This window comes from Chelonia mydas, chromosome 3 (genome assembly GCF_015237465.2).
Source record: "Chelonia mydas isolate rCheMyd1 chromosome 3, rCheMyd1.pri.v2, whole genome shotgun sequence".
Taxonomy (NCBI): Eukaryota; Metazoa; Chordata; order Testudines; family Cheloniidae; genus Chelonia; species Chelonia mydas.
In genome coordinates, this window is record NC_057851.1 from 194,578,564 (window position 1) to 194,601,399 (window position 22,836).

The following is a 22,836-nucleotide window of genomic DNA, read 5'->3' on the forward strand; positions in this document are numbered from 1 at the left end:
GCCATCCTCAACATCGCTGACTTACTTTGGGGAATTTGCCTATCAAACAAACAACCCCTTTGTGTCTTTGTAAAGGACTTTTGTGGTCAACAAAACAGTGATTCAGAACAGCAGTTTAGATGTTAGAATAATGAACTAAAAAAAAGAAAAAAGAATGCTGCATTTTGATAGTCCATGCATATACAATATACAATATCACATATTATTAACCAAGGATAGTCCAATGGTTAGGACTTGGCTGATTTGAGTTCAAGTCTCTCCTCTGCCACACATTTCCTGTGTGATGTTGGGCAAGTTACTTACCTTTTTCTTTATGCCTCAGTTCTCTATCTGTAAAATGGGGATAATAGCACTTCCCTAAGGGTGTTGTAAGGATAAATACATTAAAGATCCTGAGAAACCATGGCAATGGAGGCTATATAAGTACCATTACTTAGACTGTAACGTCTTAGTTTGTACAGTGCCTAGCACAATGGGGCTGCATTCTCCATTAGTCCTTATGCACTACTGTAATAAACTTAGTTATTACTACTAACAACAATGTACTTATTCAATAAATAATATTTTGGGTTAAATTAAAATATTTAATATTTTTATCATAATATATTGAAAATTGTGAGGCAGATACTCAGCTGCTGTCAACTGGCAATAGTTCCTTAGATTTCAATGGAGCTATTTCAATGTACACCAATTGAAGTTCTGTCCCTGCATGTTTTTCTAGCCCTCAGCGCTGAGGTGGCATATCACACACTCACCAGCAGAGGGCAATGCAAACTAAACAATGTGAAGAAGCTGCTTAAATATCATTCTTTTACTCAAAAAGTACTGAATGAGTAGATGAGACTGAATCACATAGATTTTTAAGCCTTGTTCTCAGTTATTTTATACCAATATAAACCCTATTGGCAAGACAGATTAATTTGTTACTAAATCAAAGAAACATTTTCCCCCTAAACAAAATAGTCTTATTATAGTGCTTTCCAGAAACAATCACGTTCAACAAAAATTGCAGCCTTATCTTTCTCCTTAGAAATTTCTACTGTAGGTTTTACTTTCAGAAAGAAGCCATCAAAACTGAGCTTTAACTTACGCGCAGATCCCTAGATGGACCTGCTAGGTCAGTATGTTTTATTACAGGCTGCATAAATCTTTTTATTTCACAACCTTTTGCCCACGGTTTTCACTTTTCTCAGTTAACCATGGCAAAGCAATTTTCTTTTGGCATCAGGAACGGCTAACATCCTTGCCTGCTGCAAAAACAAACTGCAATGTGAGAATTCATCCACAATGCCACAATCTTCCTCCTTGGGGGGAAGAGGTAATTCAGTCCTGATTCTTCATCTCAATTCATGGCCTGATTCAAAGCCCACCGAAGTTACCGTAATGACCTCTGTTGACTATGTAGAGCATATATAATGAAAGCAACGTGGGCTACTTTCTCAATCGAGCTATGATTCCCCAGGCTGGGTTTTCTCCCAGACACTGGTGTTGATATGCCATGCCTTTATTCATGAACAAATCTTTGTTTGAACATTTCATTGAAGAAAATAACATGATTGCTCAACAGGCTCAGGGGATAGTCTGGGGGAACTTTAATGTATTGCTAAGAGCCTGAAGTGTTCTTGCTGGATTTGCAGTAACAGCCACTGGCTATGAATCTCTTAATTTATTCATTTAGATTAGCAAAAAGCACTTCCTAGAGTCCATTAAACGAGAAGAAGAGGCAGATTATGGCAAACTTTTTGCCCTGCTGAGATTACTATATATTGGTGGCAACCATTGGTTGGCAGCTTATCACCACCAGATGTGTCCATGGAGGGAAATCTGCAACATATTACCTATTTATTTGAAAAGGTTTAACTGAAAAATCCCAATTAGACCAATTCTCACTTACAAAAGTTCTCCTAGGACAGCATAAGCTGCAGCTGTGAACACTCTGTTTGCCAGAAGCTGGGAATAGGCAACAAGAGATGGATCACTTGATGATTACCTGTTCTGTTCATTCCCTCTTATGTACATGTAAGGGTCTACAGACAAATACTGCAAATTAATTCAGCTTTAGAAACTACGGGTCAGATCCTCAACTTGAGTTGCCATAGCTCCATTGACTGTTGTTGTTCTGGAATTTACACCAGCTAAGGATCTGGATTTATGACGTTATATGAAGTTACAACAAAAACCATAGGCGGGAAAGGCTAGTTGAACAGAGTCTGACTACAGATATTTGAGCACTATGTATACAGTAAGATAAGAGATGGTGCTAGATACTAGGGTTTCCAAAGAAGCCTAAGATAATTAGGTGTCCAACATTGAATGAAATTCAGAACCGCCTTAGGTCCCTTTGCAAATCCCCATCTGAGTGAATAAAAATTTAAAATTCACTTGTGCAGCTCTGTTAGCGGTCTAAACTGCACCAAAATAGCTCAATCAACTGAAGACCTGCAGGAACACCTTGTGCGGGAAAGCACCTTTTATTTACTCTTTGGATACCTTTCAGTGCTGACATACTTTTTAGATTTAGGAGTTCATTTTATTTAGCTTGTAAATTTAAAGTGGTCACTTGCTGACAGCTGGCAATGCGCCAGCTCCTCGGCTGGTGTAAATCGGCAAAGCTCCTCAGACTATAACAACCCAATGCTGATTCACACCAGCTGAGGAGCTAGCTCTAAAATCTTTAATCTATTTTTACTCAGTCACCCAGGGAGCACATATGCCTCCTTCATCTTCCTCTAGCATTCCTGCAACTCTCTGTGAGTAGTTCCTCTGCAGACCATAGTGAATTTCACCCTAAGAGGGAAGGGTTAAGAATTTGCCCCACTATTTTTAAGTGTTAGCCAGGCACTTAGCAGTTATCCAAATTTTGGCTCCTTTAAACTGTCAGTTGCTTTGGGCCTTTATATTAAATAATCCGTCCACGTCAAGCCCATGAAAAACAACCTACCGCCAATGTGCGTACAGAGGTAATATGAAAAGGAAACAAAATACCACAATGCTAGGAATGAGATTTTCTTTTTCCAAAATGAAACTCTAATCCAAACCAATTTCTCAAACGTCTGGTGATTTGGCCAGCATACAATGCTGCAGTGATGCTGGTGGGATACAGGCATTTTCAACTCACAGAAAAGTGACTTAAATTGGTTTATAAACCAATGTAGTGAATCAGGTGCAAAGCCTTCTCTGAACACTCTTATTTTGGGTTATAAATAATAATATTTTGCTGCTATATTTTGCTTATAAGTACATCCAAGAGTCATCTTTAAGCCTGTCCCAAATCAATTTCAACTAAAGCCAAATAAGCCTAGCTTAAAATGAAATACAAGTCTCCGCACCTTTTGCATCAGTTTGACTAAAATGGTTTTAAATCGCACCTGTAATTAAACGGGCCCAACTTTCTCATGTAATAATAATACCCAGGATTTATTCAATACTTTTCATCCACAGATCTCACAGGTGCTTAACAAAGGAGGTCAGAATCATTATCTCCATTTTCCAGATGGGGAAACTGAGGCACAAGGCAGTGACAAGACTTGCCCAAGGTCACCCAGCAGGCCAATGGGCAAGCAAAGAATAGAAGCTAGGTCTCCCAAGTCCCAGTCCAGTGCTTTATTGACTATGCAACACTGCTTGTCAAGGCAAGTCCTTATTCTCACAAGTCCTGTATATCGCTATAAACACATTTAAATAATAGATTTTTTAAAACCTACATTAAAGGAACTTTAAGCTTGCAAAAATCACACAGTCAGAAGTTAGGAAATGGCAGAATTGAAGTTGCCTGTGCTACCTTAATACAGCTGTCTTGTGTGTATGCATAATGATAGTTTTTAATTACATGAGTGGCATAGAAAATGTCTCCCCTAATGCTTAAAGTTTGGCAAAGTTATAAGCAACGGAAAACAGGGTCTTATAATGAAAAGTGTTAGACAACCTTAATTTTGGGCAGCGCTACCTGCCTATAATAATTGTTAAGGATGTAAGCTCTTCAGGGCAGAGATTTCTCTTATTATGTGTGTGAACAGTGCCTTGCACGACTGGGCGCTGATCTTACATGGGATCTCTGAGCACTATCATGATACAACAAATACATGATGATAACCTTTCTGTTTTAAATCTGCATTCAAGAAACCAGCTAGTGACCAATAAGAAATGAAGTATTACCTACTGCTTCCCATTGGCTAAGATCCCTATAATCACCAATTGTACTGGATATTTAGTTTCAATATTATGTTTCTCACTAGAACATAGGAACTTAAAAAAACAACAATTTAATGTGGTTTGTTATAGGAGTGCAGAACAAACCTTAGTGAACTCAGGTAGATAGATATATAGATATATTGCTCTCAAATCAAAAGCAGATAAAGGTATTTTTATATATTTTATTTATTGGAAATTGCTCTTCTACTTAGTTTGCCCAGTTTTAGCCTGGAGCAAGTTTTTTACCTTCTTCAGTACAGGAGGTTTACACTAGGAATAGTGTAAACTCTAGCTGCATGAACAGTCTGTACTGTGCATTGCGGGTGGGTGGGAGCAGCTAAAGGTATAAAAGTAAGAGTATAGTGTGGTGAGAATTAGAGAAATCAAAGCTAAGTAAATGCAAATAATCTACATCCATGTATTGGTGACTGTGGTGTCTTGGAAAAATTAATCCGCTCTCTGCCCAGAGGAATGCACAGCCCGTGCTATCAATTTATTTGTTTTATTTAGGTGAGTAAAATGGAAACAGAGCAGTGTATTTTCATATGGCGGAGTGGGAATTAATGGGAGTCACATGGTTAAATAGCGGTGCGTTGAGCTGAGAAATATACCATGAAGTAATACAAGATGTAGGGCCTGATTTACCCTGGCCCTGCACCTTATGTAGTCATTTTCCCCAATGCAATGTAAGTGGATGTAAAATGATACCATTCTGATGTGCTAGCATTTTACACCCACTATACACAGGTACATGTGACCCTACTAGATGTGAGGCAGCAGTGAATGGGGGTCTGGGACTTTGAGAGCCAAATCGCCCCCTACATTCAGTCTTAAATATAGAAGAACCACTGCCGTTTCACTGTGCACGGAGCTAATACACAGAAAGGCCCTTCAAGGGAAGTCATATCCCTTGCATGCTTCATAGAATCATAGAATATCATGGTTGGAAGGGACCTCAGGAGGTCATCTAGTCCAACCCCCTGCTCAAAGCAGGACCGATCCCCGACTAAATCATCCCAGCCAGGGCTTTGTCAAACCTGACCTTAAAAACTTCTAAGGAAGGAGATTCCACCACCTCCCTAGGTAACGCATTCCAGTGTTTCACCACCCTCCTAGTGAAAAAGTTTTTCCTAATATCCAACCTAAATCTCCCCCACTGCAACTTGAGACCATTACTCTTTGTTCTGTCATCTGCTGCCACTGAGAACAGTCTAGAGCCATCCTCTTTGGAACCCCCTTTCAGGTAGTTGAAAGCAGCTATCAAATCCCCCCTCATTCTTCTCTTCTGAAGACTAAACATCCCCAGTTCCCTCAACCTCTCCTCATAAGTCATGTGTTCCAGTCCCCTAATCATTTTTGTTCCTCTCCTCTGGACTCTTTCCAATTTTTCCACATCCTTCTTATAGTGTGGGGCCCAAAACTGGACACAGTACTCCAGATGAGGCCTCACCAATGCCGAATAGAGGGGAACGATCACGTCCCTTGATCTCCTGGCAATGCCCCTACTTATACATCCCAAAATGCCATTGGCCTTCTTGGCAACAAGGGCACACTGTTGACTCATATCCAACTTCTCCTCCACTGTAACCCCTAGGTCCTTTTCTGCAGAACTGCTGCCGAGCCATTGGGTCCCTAGTCTGTAGCGGTGCATTGGATTCTTCCGTCCTAAGTGCAGGACTCTGCACTTGTCCTTGTTGAACCTCATCAGATTTCTTTTGGCCCAAAGCTCTACTCCATGGTGCTTCCCTTTGCGTTGGAAGTTTGGGCACATGGCAATGGCAGGCTGGAGGAGCTGATCATATACTAAAATCCCCAAGTGTGTGTGTGGGGGGGAGCTAAATGCTATCGCACACAACACAATGCACCAGGTCATTAGATTTCTTCCGGCAACTAACAGATGTTACTAGATCGCAGGTCCTGGTTCTCATGGAAGACTTCAATCACCCTGATATCTGCTGGGAGAGCAACACAGCGGTGCACAGACAATCCAGGAAGTTTTTGGAAGGTGTAGGGGACAATTTCCTGGTGCAAGTGCTGGAGGAACCAACTAGGGGCAGAGCTCTTCTTGACCTGCTGCTCACAAACCGGGAAGAATTAGTAGGGGAAGCTAAAGTGGATGGAAACCTGGGAGGCAGTGACCATGAGATGGTCGAGTTCAGGATCCTGACACAGGGAAGAAAGGAGAGCAGCAGAATACGGACCCTGGACTTCAGAAAAGCAGACTTTGACTCCCTCAGGGAACTGATGGGCAGGATCCTCTGGGAGAACAACATGAAGGGGAAAGGAGTCCAGGAGAGCTGGCTGTATTTTAAAGAATCCTTATTGAAGTTACAGGGACAAACCATCCCGATGTGTAGAAAGAATAGTAAATATGGCAGGCGACCAGCTTGGCTTAACAGTGAAATCCTTGCTGATCGTAAACACAAAAAAGAAGCTTACAAGAAGTGGAAGATTGGACAAATGGCCAGGGAAGAGTATAAAAATATTGCTCGGGCATGCAGGAGTGAAATCAGGAAGGTCAAATCACACCTGGAGTTGCAGCTAGCAAGAGATGTTAAGAGTAACAAGAAGGGTTTCTTCAGGTATGTTAGCAACAAGAAGGAAGTCAAGGAAAGTGTGGGCCCCTTCCTGAATGAGGGAGGCAACCTAGTGACAGAGGATGTGGAAAAAGCTAATGTACTCAATGCTTTTTTTGCCTCTGTCTTCACGAATAAGGTTAGCTCCCAAACTACTGCACTGGGCAGCACAGCACGGGGAGGAGGTGACCAGCCCTCTGTGGAGAAAGAAGTGGTTCGGGACTATTTAGAAAAGCTGGACGAGCACAAGTCCATGGGGCCGGATGCGCTGCATCCGAGAATGCTAAAGGAGTTGGCGGATGTGATTGCAGAGCCATTGGCTATCTTTGAAAACTCATGGCGATCGGGGGAAGTTCCGGACGACTGGAAAAAGGCTAATGTAGTGCCCATCTTTAAAAAAGGGAAGGAGGAGGATCCGGGGAACTACAGGCCAGTCAGCCTCACCTCAGTCCCTGGAAAAATCATGGAGTAGGTCCTCAAGGAATCAATTCTGAAGCACTTAGAGGAGAGGAAATTGATCAGGAACAGTCAGCATGGATTCACCAAGGGCAAGTCATGCCTGACTAATCTAATTGCCTTCTATGACGAGATAACTGGCTCTGTGGATGAGGGGAAAGCAGTGGACGTGTTGTTCCTTGACTTTAGCAAAGCTTTTGACACAGTCTCCCACAGTGTCCTTGCCAGCAAGTTAAAGAAGTATGGGCTGGATGAATGGACTATAAGGTGGATAGAAAGCTGGCTAGATTGTCGGGCTCAACGGGTAGTGATCAATGGCTCCATGTCCAGGTGGCAGGCGGTATCAAGTGGAGTGCCCCAAGGGTCGGTCCTCGGGCTGGTTTTGTTCAATATCTTCATAAATGATCTGGAGGATGGTGTGGATTGCACTCTCAGCAAGTTTGCAGATGACACTAAACTGGGAGGAGAGGTAGATACGCTAGAGGGTAGGCATAGAATACAGAGGGACCGAGACAAATTGGAGGATTGGGCCAAAAGAAATCTGATGAGGTTCAACAAGGACAAGCGCAGAGTCCTGCACTTAGGACGGAAGAATCCCATGCACTGCTACAGACTACGGACCCAATGGCTAGGCAGCAGTTCTGCAGAAAAGGACCTAGGGGTTACAGTGGAGGAGAAGTTGGATATGAGTCAACAGTGTGCCCTTGTTGCCAAGAAGGCCAATGGCATTTTGGGATGTATAAGTAGGGGCATTGCCAGCAGATCGAGGGACGTGATCGTTCCCCTCTATTCGGCATTGGTGAGGCCTCATCTGGAGTACTGTGTCCAGTTTTGGGCCCCACACTACAAGAAGGATGTGGAAAAATTGGAAAGAGTCCAGAGGAGAGCAACAAAAATGATTAGGGGACTGGAACACATGACTTATGAGGAGAGGTTGAGGGAACTGGGATTGTTTAGTCCGCGGAAGAGAAGAATGAGGGGGGATTTGATAGCTACTTTCAACTACCTGAAAGGGGGTTCCAAAGAGGATGAATCTAGACTGTTCTCAGTGGTAGCAGATGACAGAACAAGGAGTAATGGTCTCAAGTTGCAATGGGGGAGGTTTACGTTGGATATTAGGAAAAACTTTTCCACTAGGAGGGTGGTGAAACACTGGAATGCGTTACCTAGGGAGGTGGTGGAATCTCCTTCCTTAGAAGTTTTTAAGGTCAGGCTTGACAGAGCCCTGGCTGGGATGATTTAGTTGGGGATTGCTCCTGCTTTGGACCTCCTGAGGTCCCTTCCAACCCTGATATTCTATGATTCTATGATTAGCAAGAAATACTCCTGAGCCTCAACCCCGCTTAGATCTTGAGCAAAGCCTGTTGACTTGGCTTTTGTAAGGGGGACAGCACTTTGCCCTAAATACATAACGTATCAGCCATTGGGCTAGACCCACACTGAGGCACCTTTACACTTACAGAGTGGCGTAAACAAGACTTAGTGTCAATCACAATTGGGCTCCTTATGTTTCAGGCAGTAATGTATTTGGGAGTTCAACTTTTACCTGCTCCAGGAGATGAGGGTTCAAACCCACTGGATGTATCACTGCACGTGTTGGAAGCTTGCTCAGAGAGCTTCTTTTTTGAACTTCCGTCGGCAGACTTTTGTGATTTCTTTTTATTCTTCACCAGAATTTTGTACATTAAGTCCATAGGGCTTGGAAGGGGAATGCCACTTTCAAGCTTAGAGGAAAGAAGGAGAGATGTGTAATAAATAAAATGGTCCCACACCAGCTTCTCATTCTCCCCATGATACAATGTACAGTTGTGCAGTCCAAAATGTAACCCCATTTTAAGATGAAGCGTGGTTTGCACAACAGGTAGGCTCTGTGATAAACAAAACAGCACCAATGAAGGTGCTTAGAAGATAAAGAAAAAATGCACTATGAAATATCTACAATAGTAACCATAAGAAGTATTATTTACAATGTGAAAGCCCAGATTATAAAAGAGTAGATGTCAGAGCCAATTTTGATTTAGAGGATTAGCTCACAATAATCTCCAGATCAGAAACCATATGCTTAAACCAATAATAGCATAAATTACTTTTAAAAACCCCAAACCCAAAAATCCAGCAGCTTCAATCTTGTAAGGTGGTATATGAAGAGCAACAGAAAACTGAAATATGCAAATACATATTCATACATATGCTTATGATCAGGAAAATACCAAACCATCTTACTGGGTATTTTTCCAGTGGATCCATGAGCAGTGCATCTCCAAAAATTAATCTGCAATATTCTGCCATTTTGGCTTGCTGCTTAGGGCTAGAAGGGGGGAAAGGATAGAATTAAGTGAGACTTATTCATACTGCAGGCTGAAAGCAGCAGTAATGGAAAAATCTAATATCCCTTAACTCGATGAAAGGATAATTTCCTGATCCTATCATTGTAAATTGTTCACAATGATCTTGATTCATCATACAATTATTCTGACTTCTCTGACAGCTCTTATCACAGAGCTTATACATGAAATAGTACAATAAAGGCACTGGCCATTTGAAGTCATAAATAGTGAAACTGACCTTGTCACATAGAGACAAATATTCACATGCACTTTACAGAATATAAAAACTGAATATATTAGTTGTGGGAGTGATAGAAATAAACTGTTACACATGTTTGGCTCTTTAGACAACCTATTTAAATACGTTTTCCTTCATCATACTTTTAGGTCACATCAAGGATTTTCAAGGTATATCTATGCCTTTACTCCTCCCCACCCCCCTTTTGCTTTTCTTCTTTGTAACTTGAGAATGTAAAGCGGAAGAGACAAAAAATAGAAAAGGGGTTTTCCTTTTCAACGGCACTTCCAACATCTTGCACAGAGTCACATAGAAACTTTCTCAAACATGGTCACCCTCCGGCCAATTCTACACTAGAAACTAGCTAGTGGTTTTGGTTTTTTTACTGCCATAGCTTTGTTGGCAAAAGACCTATTTTCAGCCCAGTCATAATGGCATAATTCTGCTCAGGCTGATATATCTTATATGGTGTTTGGGAAACAGGCATAAGCACAGTTTTTTGGTATAGGAGAGCTTTGCTGGAAAAGCTATACTGATCAGCAACATCTTCCTAATGTAGACCTGGCCTTAGCAACAAGCTCTTGGAGCAAGTAGCTGGATAATTATTTTAGCCTGTAGTGTGGACCACTGTTGAGACTGCCCCTTATCAGACACTTGTCTACCTATATCATATTGTACTACAGTAAATTACTTTGGTGGTTTTCATGACATCCACTAGGGATAAGTCAAACTGAGCAGACTGTGCTTACGGCCAGTTTACCCAAAGTGCAGACCAAGAGTGAAATAATGTCTACATATCATTGTTTTGGGAGTTTTAGGACTACAGATAGGTTATAATAAATGCCACTTGCATAGCCTTAGAATGCGGCCTGCAGCTCCAGTTTTTTTATAACCACAGGGACAGGTTAAAACTGTTCAACTACAGGGTTTGTTTCGCTAGTGAAATCAAACAAAAAGCAATTTCTGTTCACAGATCATGGACGACACATGGACACGCCAAACAGTTATTGTTGCATCTATTGTTGATAACAGAATGTATCTATATAAATGAATATAGAAGAGGTGAGGCCCTAGGTTTTTTCTGTCAAGTTACAGTCCCGTGTATCACAACGTTTGGGAACCCCGCTGTTACAATCATATCTCCCCACAGGAGGTTGAAACTCGAGCTGAGTGGGAAACAGTTTTGTAGTCTCGTGAATATTTTTGAGCATTGTGGGGTTTGTTTTGTTTTTTGTTTCTCAATTTGGGGAAAAAGTTGAAAATTTTGAAAATATTCATAAACCAAAAAAAGCCAACCCCTCCCCCCCAAAAAAATTCAGTTTTGGTCATTGAAACGTTTGGTTTTGGTCAGTTTGAAACAATACATTTTCTGTGTTGACATTTTTTTCTTTTGTAAAACCTTTTAAGAGGACATTTGGAACAGGAAAACAGGATTTTTTATTTTGAACATTCTGAAATGAAATGTTTTCTTCTTTTTGTTAAGTTGGAAAATTCATCGAACCACACCCTGTTTCATGAACAGTTTGGATTTCGATGAATCTGCATTTTTCAATGAAAAACAACTCATCCAAAAATTCCCAACCAGCTCTAGTTGAAAGAACAACTGCCCCGGTGACAGGAAGAATTTTTAATCTACTTCTCGACTAACCTTTTACAAACACAAATAAACTAGTGCATCTACTTTAAACTATCCTATTGTACTAGCTCTGCTGTACTACCAGGGCAGCGTGAAAGAACCTTAGTGTAAATGAGAATCTAGCCAAAAGTGTTTGGATAAACTTGCAGTTCAGCAATATGCACTGTCACGTTACTGAACACCCCATTCTGTTGCCCAGCTTGCCCTCTTATTATGGTTACTAATTATTCATTGTGTGCCAGCAGTGTAGTTGGTAATGGAAAGATAGCTGGTGACACAGTGAGTAAATCAGAGATGGGACCACCCCTGGATGTCATTTAACTCAGAATCGGAATCTCCCAAAGTTCAGCATTGCTCCCATTTGGGGGATTCCATCGTTAGCAGCCATAGGTTAAAACAGTCACAAACTTCAGTTGTCCACAGTACATATGGATGTAGATTTTAAATGATTCCACAAAGCTACGCGGGGTTTTAAACCGCTACGTTTTTCATCACTGCGGTATTTTGTTAATGCTGTCGTTTAACGTTAGCCAGTTCTGCAAGAAAGTTAAGATGCAGTTTCAGTCTCAGGCATAATATTAGAAAGATGCGTAGGAAGCAAAGAGAGCTAAGAGCCCTCAAGGGAAGGGTTGGTGGAGAATGCAGTGACTTGGGGGTGAAGGTAGAGTGTTATAGTCCTTATCTAACCGGCAGCTCCTTTTCAAACAAATAAAACAGACAGGGTGCACAAAACACCCCTAGCTCTCTGTGGAAAGTGGGTGGGTGAGTGGGGATTTGTTATAACTCCTGCCTCCATGGGGAAATTATTATAGGCAAGTTCATCTTAATTTTCTCAACTAGTATGTATTTCTAACGGATCCACACTCCTAGAGAGTATGATGTTCAAAGTCTGTTCCTCTTTAAACCAAACCCCACATTTATCTAAAACTTAGGAACAGGCATAAGATTAGATTTTAAAAGGGCACATCAACAGAAAAAAAAAACCCAGATGTCTGGAGGTAGTGAGAGTTTCACTCCTACACAACAGCGAAATCTTATAGCACTTCAGAGAGAATTTAGGTTTAGAACTATCCTCACTAGAAGTAGTAGTAGAAGGAAATTGTACAATCCTGTCCTAACCCCACATCTAACTCTCTCTCTATTTATCTCACTTCTCAGGATGTGAAGAACTAACAGTTTATAACATATTGAGCCACGCAGTAATGATCCGTACTGTATGGAATTGTACCAGCAGTATGCGAAATGGAGAAACCCCCCAAAAGGTGCAATGGCAAAGGACTTTATTTACAAGATAAAGGAGGAGCGTAATACCTTTGTACTTTCAATATGTGTTAAGCAGGAAATACACAAACTGATATTTGTCCCTTTACTTAGATTGTGAAATTCTGTGACAAGGACCATTCTTTTTGTTTTGTGTATGCACAACACCTAGCACAATGCAGTCCTACTTTATAACTGGGTCTCCTAGGCATTACATATAATAATAGCCTATTATTTATGAACTGTTGACAACGTGCCTACTGCTGTACCAGCCATGCATAAAGTCACAGTCCTTCTCCAGAAGTCTAAAAGATTGTAAAGAGGATCCTGAAAAAGAAACTTTGCTAAAAGCACTATTGTAACTGGCAAACCAGGTGCCAGCTCTTGCCAAGACTGCAGGCATTAGCTAAGGACTAACAGACTCACAGCTGAAGACCAGAGCAGTTCACCTGTATGTTAGTTTTGCTCAAAATAGGTATTAGTCTTATAAGAATGTATTTAGTGTTTTTTATTCTATGAGATGCTTGTAAATTGCTGCATGCCTTAATCTCACTTGTAATGTCGGTATTCCATGCCATCAGAAAATCTGTAGATTTTGTTTTATAACTTTGAAAATGTTTGCTCTGAACTAGTGAACCCTGGCATGGGAATTGTCCCCCACTCCACCTTCCCATCCAGAAGGACTATCAAAATCAGACGGGCCATCCAGGAACATCACCATACAAAGGCTTGGTTAATGGCCACATCACACCTGGGAAATGCTACATGCAGGGAAGGTCCTCCTGTGGCCTTGGAAACTGAATGAAGGAAATAAAACAAGAAGTTTCCATCTCACCCTTCGCTGTTTGAACTCTTACAGGGCCAGAGGCTCTAAACGGAGGCAGAAATCCCCAGGTTCTGCCTGAAAGACACTTTGAATTGATAAATCACTACAGCTCCATCACTCTTAGGATTTAAATGGTAACTCATTTGTGTGCATACGTTTGCTTGCTTTAATCTGTAAATAACTCTTATTTCTTCTTCCTAGTTAATAAACCTTTAGACAGTTTATTACAGGACTGCTACAGATGCTGTCTTTGGTGTAAGATCTAGGGTACCAGTTGATCTGAGGTAAGTGGCTGATCTCTTGGGCCTGGAAGCAATCTGAATGTGGTGTGATTTTTAGCGTAAGTGACAATTTATCACTAAGTCCAGTTTGTCTGAGTGTCAAGATAGACTGGAGAGGCTAAGGGGACTGTCTGTGACTCCATGGAAGGACTGCAGTAGTGATCCTGGAGTTCACATTTGTTACTGGCTTGGTGAAATCTAATTTTAGATCACAGCATCAATTTGGGGTGTCTGCCCTGAGGTAAGCACTCAAAGCTGTGAGCCACTCCAGAGAGCATAACATCTATTAATATTTGTAATACTAATTCTAGACAGAAAACAGCAAGGTGAGTTTGCCTTTAATTAAGTTTAATCTTAAAATGGATCTTAGAGGGATACTGTTTTAGCTGCTAGGTCGTGAGTACTTAACCTTTTAGCTGCTAAGTCATGAGTATGTTTCTAATTATAGAGGTGTCTGCCTTCAGATTTTTAGATACCTTGTATTAATCTCACTTCAAAACTCAAGGTCTTTCTGAGGCTTTTCCAATGCTTTCAAGGGTCTAAATGTTTCCCCGCCCTCCACTCCATTTTGTGGGTCCATTTCTTATTGCTGTTTTTTTCAGTATGCTGCCTTTGACCTCAATATTCATTACTGAATGATGATATATCTTAACATTATAATTATTTTCTATACTGTAAAACCTACACACAATACTGGATGCCTTAGTGAGTCATGAATGACATTCAGTTTTTATGATTATTATTATCATCAGTACCAAGGACCTAGTCATGGACCAGAACCCCATTACATAAGAATGGCAATACTGGGTCAGACCAATGGTCCATTTGCCAGGTGTTTCAGAGGGAATGAACAGAACAGGCTATTATCGAGTGATCCATCCCCCTGTAGTCCAGTCCCAGCATCTGGCAGTCAGAAGCTTGGGGACACTTAGCACATGGGGTTGTGTCCCTGACCATCTTGGCTAATAGCCACTGATGGCCTCCATGAACTTATCTAGTACTTTTTTGAATCCAGTTAATAGTTTTATGCACCCCCTGGCAATGAGTTCCACAGGCTGACTGTGTATTGTGTGAAGCAATACTTCCTTTTGTTTGTTTTAAAACTGCTGCCTGTTACATTCATTGGGTGAACACTCGTTCTTATGTTATGTGAAGGGGTAAATAACACTTTCCCATTCACTCTCTTCACACCATTCATGATTTTATAGACCTCTATAACATCGTCTCTTTTCAGAGCCGAATAGTCCAAATCTTTTTAATCTCTCCTCATACGGAAGCTTTTCTATATCACTTATAATTTTTGTTGCCTTTCTTGGTACCTTTTCCAATTCTAATACAACTTTTAGTGATGGGGCAACCAGAACTGCATGCAGTATTCAAGGTGTGGGCATCTGGTGGATTTATATAGTAGTTTTATGATATTTACTGTCTTATTATCTATCCCTTTCCTAATGGTTCCTTACATCCTGTTAGCTTTTTTAACTGCTGTTGCCTATTGAGCAGATATTTTCAGAGAACTATCCACAATGACCCAAATATCTCTTTCTTGTGTGGTAACAGCTTATTTAGACTGCATCATTTTTGATGTATAGTATGTTTTTCAATGTGCATTACTTTTCGTTTGTCAACATTAAATTTCATCTGCCATTTTGTTACCTAGTCACCCAGTTTTGTGAGATCCTTTTGTAGCTCTTCATAGTCTGCTTTGGACTTAGCTATCTTGTATCATTTGCAAACTTTGCCACCTCACTGTTTACCCTGTTTTCCAGATTATTTATGAATATGTCGAACAGCACTAGTCTCAGAACAAATCCCTGGGGGACCCCGCTATTTACCTCTCTCCATTCTGAAAACTGACCATTTATTCCTAACCCTTTGTTTCTTCTCTTGTAACCAGTTTGTGATCCTTGCGAGGACCTTCCCTCTTATCCCATGACTGCTTGCTTTGCTTAAGAGCCTTTGGTGAGGGACCTTATCAAAGGCTTTATGAAAGTCTAAGTACACTGTATCACCTCTGTCCACATGTTTGTTGACCCCCTCAAAGAATTCTAGTAGATTGGCAAGGTATGATTTCCCTTTACAAAAGTCATGTTGACTCTTCCGCAACACCATCTATGTGTCTGATAATTCTGTTCTTTGCTATAGTTTCAACCCGGTTCTGAAGTGAGGCTTGTCAGCCTGGAATTGCCAGGATCGCCTCTGGAGCCTTGTTTAAAAAAAACACTTATCCAGGCTTATCCATTGTGCTAGGTGCTGTACAAACACAAAAAGACAATCCCTGATCCAAGGAGCTTACAATATAAGACAAGAAACAACAGGTTAATACAGACAGATGCGGGAGGTATGAAGATATGTGTTTGAAAGTTTAACAAATGGGCAGTGCAGATTGGCATCATCGGCCAATCAGAGGCGAGCTTTGACAGCTTGACAGTGAAAGAGAGATGATAAGTAGGGTGGGGATTGACCGTGAAGGGCCTTGAAAGTGAATACATGCAGCCAATGTTTGATGTGATAGAGAAGAAGGAGCCAGTGGAAGAATGCAAAACGTGGCCAAAGCATCAGACTAGGAAAATTATCTTAGTAGCAGGATTCTGAATGGATAGGAACAGGGCAAAATTGCCTTTGTCAAGGCCAGAGAGAAGGTTGTTGCAGTTATCGAGACATGAGATGATAAGAGCCTGGATAAGTGTTTTAGCTGTCTGGATGGGGGGAAAAAAGCTGAGATGTTGTGCACAAAGAATCATCAAGATTTAGACATAATCTAGATGTGTGGACCAAGAGCGAGGTCCAAGCTGAAAATGACACGCAGATTATGGTGCCACATATTGGAATAGTGGTAAGGAAAATGGAGGAGCTAATTCACATGGTATCAAATTCCATGAGGTTTAAGTCCTTTTGGGAAAAATATTGAAAGGTAGTAACAAATATTTACCTCAGGTGATCTAACAGTCACTAAAAAAAATGACATGACCAAAGCATACAGGGTAAAATCATGTACCAGCTGAAGTCAATGGCAAAATTCTCATTGACTTTGATGCAACCGGGATTTCACCCAAAATTTTCAGTGAAGACAAATCTAATAGCTGAGAATTACAGGGAAAATTCTGGTCCCATGGAAATAACTGGGAGTTGACTTCCATGAGACCAGGATTTACATAAATTCTCCAAAAGTGCAAGCTCTAAAAGTACTTAGCATTAGAAACTGGTATTTAGGCCTGAATGATCATGAAAATCTAGAAGAAAAATAATGTTCCATCTAAACGGAAAGGCAGAAGAAGCATTCCATGAAATTAGATGAGGGATTCTCTGACTGGCATGACTAATTGCCGTATTCTCCAGCAACTTGTGAAGAAATGAAAGTCTAATTATAACATGCAGTCAAATAACTGGAAGTGGTATTTGGCCAAGGCAAAATCAGAAGCTTCACACATTAAATGGGATAATTTATTGCAGCAGAAAGTTAACAACAACCAATACCAATAGTTAATCAACCTTAAAGCCAAATAAAACAACACATTTGATATTGCTTTCCCAAATATCCTTTGTTAATAATTTGTTATTGTCATCACAACACATGAAAGAGCACTGCAGATAATACACCTAGGGCCTGATTCATCTCTCTGTTACTGCAGTTTTATGATGCTGAAACACCATTGATTTCTATGGGGTAACACTGGCGTAAAACTGGAGTAACACAGTGGAAACTACTCCCGATTTTTCATCTTCCTGGAATTTTACAACATATCTAGTTGTGATTAAAATGTAATCCCATTTTTAAAAGATATTTTGGCACTTATTTTACTTCTGAAAATAATTGTTTTGTTTTTTGCAATTATTAATTTCTTTCTTTTTCTAAAAAATTATTAATTTCTTTGTTTCTTTAAAATAAAGTGGAGGCTGGTGCTCTGGAAAAGACCTTATCCTTAATGCTTTTTGTTTAACCTGTAGACCTGAACAGTTGAGATAATAAATAGGTCATAATGCTGATTCTCCTATCTGCCTTTTCTAAACAAAGTTTGTTGACTCTGGGTCAGATTCAGATGTGATGTGTAAGGTGATGTAAGTTATACATTAGTGGGTACGTGTAAAGGAGTCTAATTGAGTGTCAGCTGGCGTGATTTACATAGGAGCCAGAATAAAGGTTTTACCTGTGAAAGAATCTAATAGGTGTAGGAAAAAATAGGTCAACCCCTCAACTTTAACTTGTACAATACATTTCTCCAGTCTCTCAGAGTGAAAGTGACAAACTGAGATTCCCTTCCACACATTTTGCTACCTTTAACCACACCTTTGAATTTGGTCCTATGGGTACATTTCAAACTTCTGATCATCCAGGGTTCCTGATTTCTTTCGTCAGTGGAAGGAGGTGTTGATACAAAGGGGTGATTGGAGGGGGAATGGGACCAAGACCGACAATCAGCATAGTGTCAGTGTTGTATGGGTCAACTGCAGATGAAATGGGATGCATGTGATTCTTCCCTAATTTTTTTTTGGTGACAGTTTTGCTATGATGTAGAGACACCCCAGTTCACTATAAGACAATGGGATCTTAGATTCTGCTAAGAAGGAGGGATGAGTAGCTATTTCTCAACATTAATTTTGCTCTGTGAATCAATCAGTGTGGGCAATGAAGAACAGTGCATTTAGTATCCATTGGTAAGCAAATCCATCCCTTTTTCTTTTTATCTTTGTCTAATAGCACAAAAAGAGGGAGTCCCAAAATATTTCCCGACTCCATGACTAATCATATATATTTTGGAGCTCAGAGGAGGGGAAGTAGGGGTGAGGGGAGAGAGAGTTTTTCTTTCACAGGAGATTTTTCAAGATTTCAACGTTTTTCCCAACCACATTGGCACAGAATGTCAAAATCTTGAAAATTTGCCCTAACCAAAAATGTGAGAAAAAAAATTGGTTCTGGTCAATCGAAACATTTTGTTTTGCGTTCAGCGTTTTTAATTTAAAAAATTACTATTCACCTAAATTTCTAAATGAAAAGTCCTTCCAAACCAAACAAGCAGAACTTCTTGTGTTGAAAGCGTCAAAGTGAGACGTTTCAACAATTCCAAGACTTTTTTCTCAAAAGTTTTTTAAATCAGGAAATTTGTCAGAACTGAACCTTTCATGCAAAAATGTGTTGGTTTAAACAAATCTGCATTTTTTGCCAGAAAGAGGTTTGGTTGAAAAATTACTGACCAACTCCAACACACACACACACACACGCTAAGCCCACTTCTGGGCTTTCCTCTAAGACACACACTGTGGACAACTTTCACTCTCGTTTACACTTGTGCCACCTCCAAGGAAATTGCTGTGTACATTAAAATAGATTACGGGGCATATTCTCTCTCGCACTCTCTTTCATTTTTGTTATGTTTACTGTCAATGCGAATTTCACATATTCTGATGGAGTAGAACCTTACTCCAGGAGTAAGCCCATTAAAATCACTGAGGCTACTTGGGCAGAAAGATACTATTGAACCTGAGTGCAGGTGAGAGAATTTGGCCAATAATTATTAAAACATTCCCCCTCACATTCAAGGCTCCGATTCAGCGAGATACCTAAGTCTGTGCCTAACTTTAAGAAGGTGAGTAATCTCATTTAAATCAATCAGACTACTCACATACTGAAAGTTATGCACATGTTCAAGTACCTTAAGGGCTTACATGTAGGATGACAAATTCAGTAATTATGATGATTGACGATAATGCCAGATAACAAAAATGCTAAATAATCTTGTGTCTTGACATTGTAACACTGTATAATAAACATTGTAACACCGTAATTACTTACGAATCCACATGGTTTTCAAAGGAAAGGAGGATCGGAAAAGGCGATGTCTTAAATGCACACTCAGCAATAGCTTCTATTACTTCCTAAAGAAATTAGGACACAGATAGGTTACACACCCTTTATGTCTACAGGAGATATATTTTGGTTCCTGATCTAACTTATCTATCTGCAAAGCAAACACAAGAGAACTCAGTGCCTTCCAAAACCTTGCCCAGACTTTTTATTCTGAACAACTTGAAAGTTTTGGATTTGCTTTTACAGTCTGATCTACAATCTGATCTCCAAAGTGCTACCTCACTCCAAACGTGGTTTTGTGCCTCTCTGTGATTGAACCAATAGCTTATTGTAGAACTTTTTGCAGGTCATGATTCATTCCATGCCTAAAGTTATACCTTTCATGGATTATTTTGAATAATTAAAATAATCATGTTTTATTTGACAAGCCTGTTGTATCTTCTAAGTAGCATCTTTCTTTTTCTTTTCTCGTTTCTTTTTTTTTGTAAAATCCGTAGTACTCTGACGCACACATTTTCCGTCCTCTCCTGTTTGTTGTGGGAAAAGCCTTCAAGGCACAATACAAAAAAGACTGTTTCATTGAGTTTTAGCATCCTACTGTGTAATAATCTATAAAACATATATTCAGAAATGGAACCATTTATTTGTAAAGGCTGCCTTTCAGCCTTGACTGAAGATGGCAATAGTTTATCTACCGGAGGAATCATTTTATGACTTTAATTTTAGCTGTGTGCCCATTTTATCCTATATCAATGCACATATTGTTAGAAATAATTCACATTTCCCTCTTGAAATACAAACCCGCTTCCAGATGAACTCGCTTTAGCATCGAAGACTGTTATACCCATACAGTGATTAAAAAAAAATAATGAGTCAAGCACCAAAAATCATACAATGGAATGCAAAATAATGAGGGTTTTTTAATCTAGTGAGAGTTCTTTTAATTTACTTTCTGGCTTTTGAACTTTTAGAAGTCACCTTCCCAAGCTACGCTATACAACCACGAGGGTTGGAAATTAATTTTATTTTAATGAAAGCTGAGATTCCGGTGCATTCACACAACTCTAGAGCCCAGGGCTTTAAGAAAAAACACCAAATATAGCAAGAGTTGGCAACACTGAGTGTATATCCTGATGTTCCCGATAGAAACATCAGATTATATCTATACTGTATGGAGCAGATCCTGACCTGAAGTCAATGGAGATATGACTATTTACACCAGCTGAAGAACTGACTCACCAGTGATATGACTGTATACACATGCACACACTCCCCACATAATAAATAGCAAACTTTACACACTTAACTACCTCACCGGCACACTGATCATTAACCCAGCTCTACCAAGATTACTTCTCATTCTCTAGCCTCTGAGCTTCAAAAGCTTCAAAAGCCATTTGTTTTTTCCTTTTCCCAAATGTGGAATCTTCCTCCTCAGGGCCTAGCATAGGTTGATTCTATCTAGCAGTAGGTTTCTGGTTACATGTTTATTTGTAGAAGTAAAACTGATAAATAAATGATACATAAGTAAGCAGTCGGATATCTCATGAACCATGAGAGTTAGCAACAGACACTGCACGCCATTGGACAGTACAAAATACCTCATTCTAGATGAAACTTGCTTCTAGCCCAGGTAGATCACAAAACACTGATGTCACCTTACGTTTGTGACACTGGGTGGGATTTTTTTATTAGTGCCTATGCGACGTAAGCACATAAGTCCCATTGAAAGCCATTGTGGCTTGTGCACCTAAGTGACAAGGATCTTTTGCAAATCCCACCCATTATGATCTACAGAAAGGTTAGTTTAGATCTTTAAGATTTATTAGCTCTATTTTTCGTTCCCTTTAGACTTCACCACTCTCACACATGGATTGCAAGAGCCCCTGAAAGCATAATTAAAATAATCAAGCTGCAGGCCCTTAACCCTACTGCAGAGATCTATTTCTCATTTTGTAGTAGACTTGGGCCGAGCAGCACTCTATGAAATGTTCTTTCTAAGAGACCTGTGACTCACGTCCGGGTGAAAGGGTACAGCGTGTGTTACATTTTAGACACCTGCGAGGGACAGTGAGCCAAATTCTCTTCTCAGCTCCGCGCAACAGTATGGATAGCAGTGGGAGCTCTGCCTGTGTAGGGAAGAGCACAGTATGAAAGCTAAGCACTCCATTGTGCACTTGGAAGGAGAGCTTTGCTCCAGTTATGGACTAGTTCTGTATAGTCATATGAAACTACTTCCTCGGCTGTCATTGCAACTCCCCAGATGGGATGAAAATACTGAATACAGGGGGAGAAAATGAAGTGGGGGGAAAGTCAGCTTGAAAGGGTAAGAGCTTGGTCACCCTTCTGGGATTGGCTGAATCTGCAGATGTGAGATTCAAACATTGGGTCAATGAAGTGATGAGCCCTTGTGGAGACACTGAGCTTTCTGCATCTTCAAATTTATATACAGATCCACTTCAGTCAGTGCAGAAATGATGCTAAGATCCATGTTTCATTGTAGCAGGAGCGTGACTCACTGGAAATGATGCTCCAAAGTAGAGACACAGAAAGTGCGTATATCTAGAAAGCAACTCCTGAATTTGACAAGAGGAATATGGTTGTTTTTGCTATAAGGTCATATACCTGCAGTGGCTCCCAATCTGAAGGAGTCAGAAGCCTCACAAATTGCTCTGAGTCATGAGAGGAGACAAAAAAGAATGAATGAAGTTGTCTCAAAAGGGAATTCATATTACTTTTTGTCTCTACACTTTAGAAAATCTCTTTATGTCAGTGAAAACCGATGGTCTGAGCAAACAGCAGTGCCTGTGACAGCCACGCCAAAAGCACGAACCGTTCAGTGACTTAGCACCCAACAGCCAGAGCCAATGATGGTTCAGAACTGAGTCACACACCTCTGATGCATTCTATCACTACTGCTTTGCTCACCTAGCATACACTTTAGAGGTGAAAAGAGGAGCGGCAATAAATAAATAAATAAATGTAAAAGGACATTTGCATTAGGGGTGACTGAAAGATTCTGATTATACTCAGACGTCCCTCCCTCCCCCTTCAGATGCCAGCGAGACATGAACTGGATCCTGAAATCTCCTGGGCCCTATTCTTGTGTATGCTTTAAAAGAATCAGACAGGTTTTGCTTTATACTCTTGTACGCGGCTGAGGAGAGGTTGAGAACCACCTTATTTAATTAAACAACTTTCAGAAACCAAACTCTACATCAGCATCAACTAATTTCTCA

At 40.3% G+C, this 22,836-nt stretch overlaps 1 protein-coding gene across 5 annotated transcripts in view; it reads right to left on the reverse strand.

Annotated features, from left to right (window-relative positions):
- PLCB1 (phospholipase C beta 1) overlaps positions 1 to 22,836 on the reverse strand; it is a 650,190-nt gene that overhangs the window by 153,267 nt on the left and 474,087 nt on the right. For all 5 annotated transcript variants that reach the window (XM_037896161.2, XM_043544063.1, XM_043544064.1 and 2 more), the window contains 3 exons: positions 19,583 to 19,665; positions 9,447 to 9,531; positions 8,770 to 8,947 (listed from right to left, as the gene is read on the reverse strand). In XM_037896161.2, coding sequence (XP_037752089.1) covers positions 8,770 to 8,947; positions 9,447 to 9,531; positions 19,583 to 19,665 — 346 coding nt within the window. The remainder of the gene's footprint in view (positions 1 to 8,769; positions 8,948 to 9,446; positions 9,532 to 19,582; positions 19,666 to 22,836) is intronic.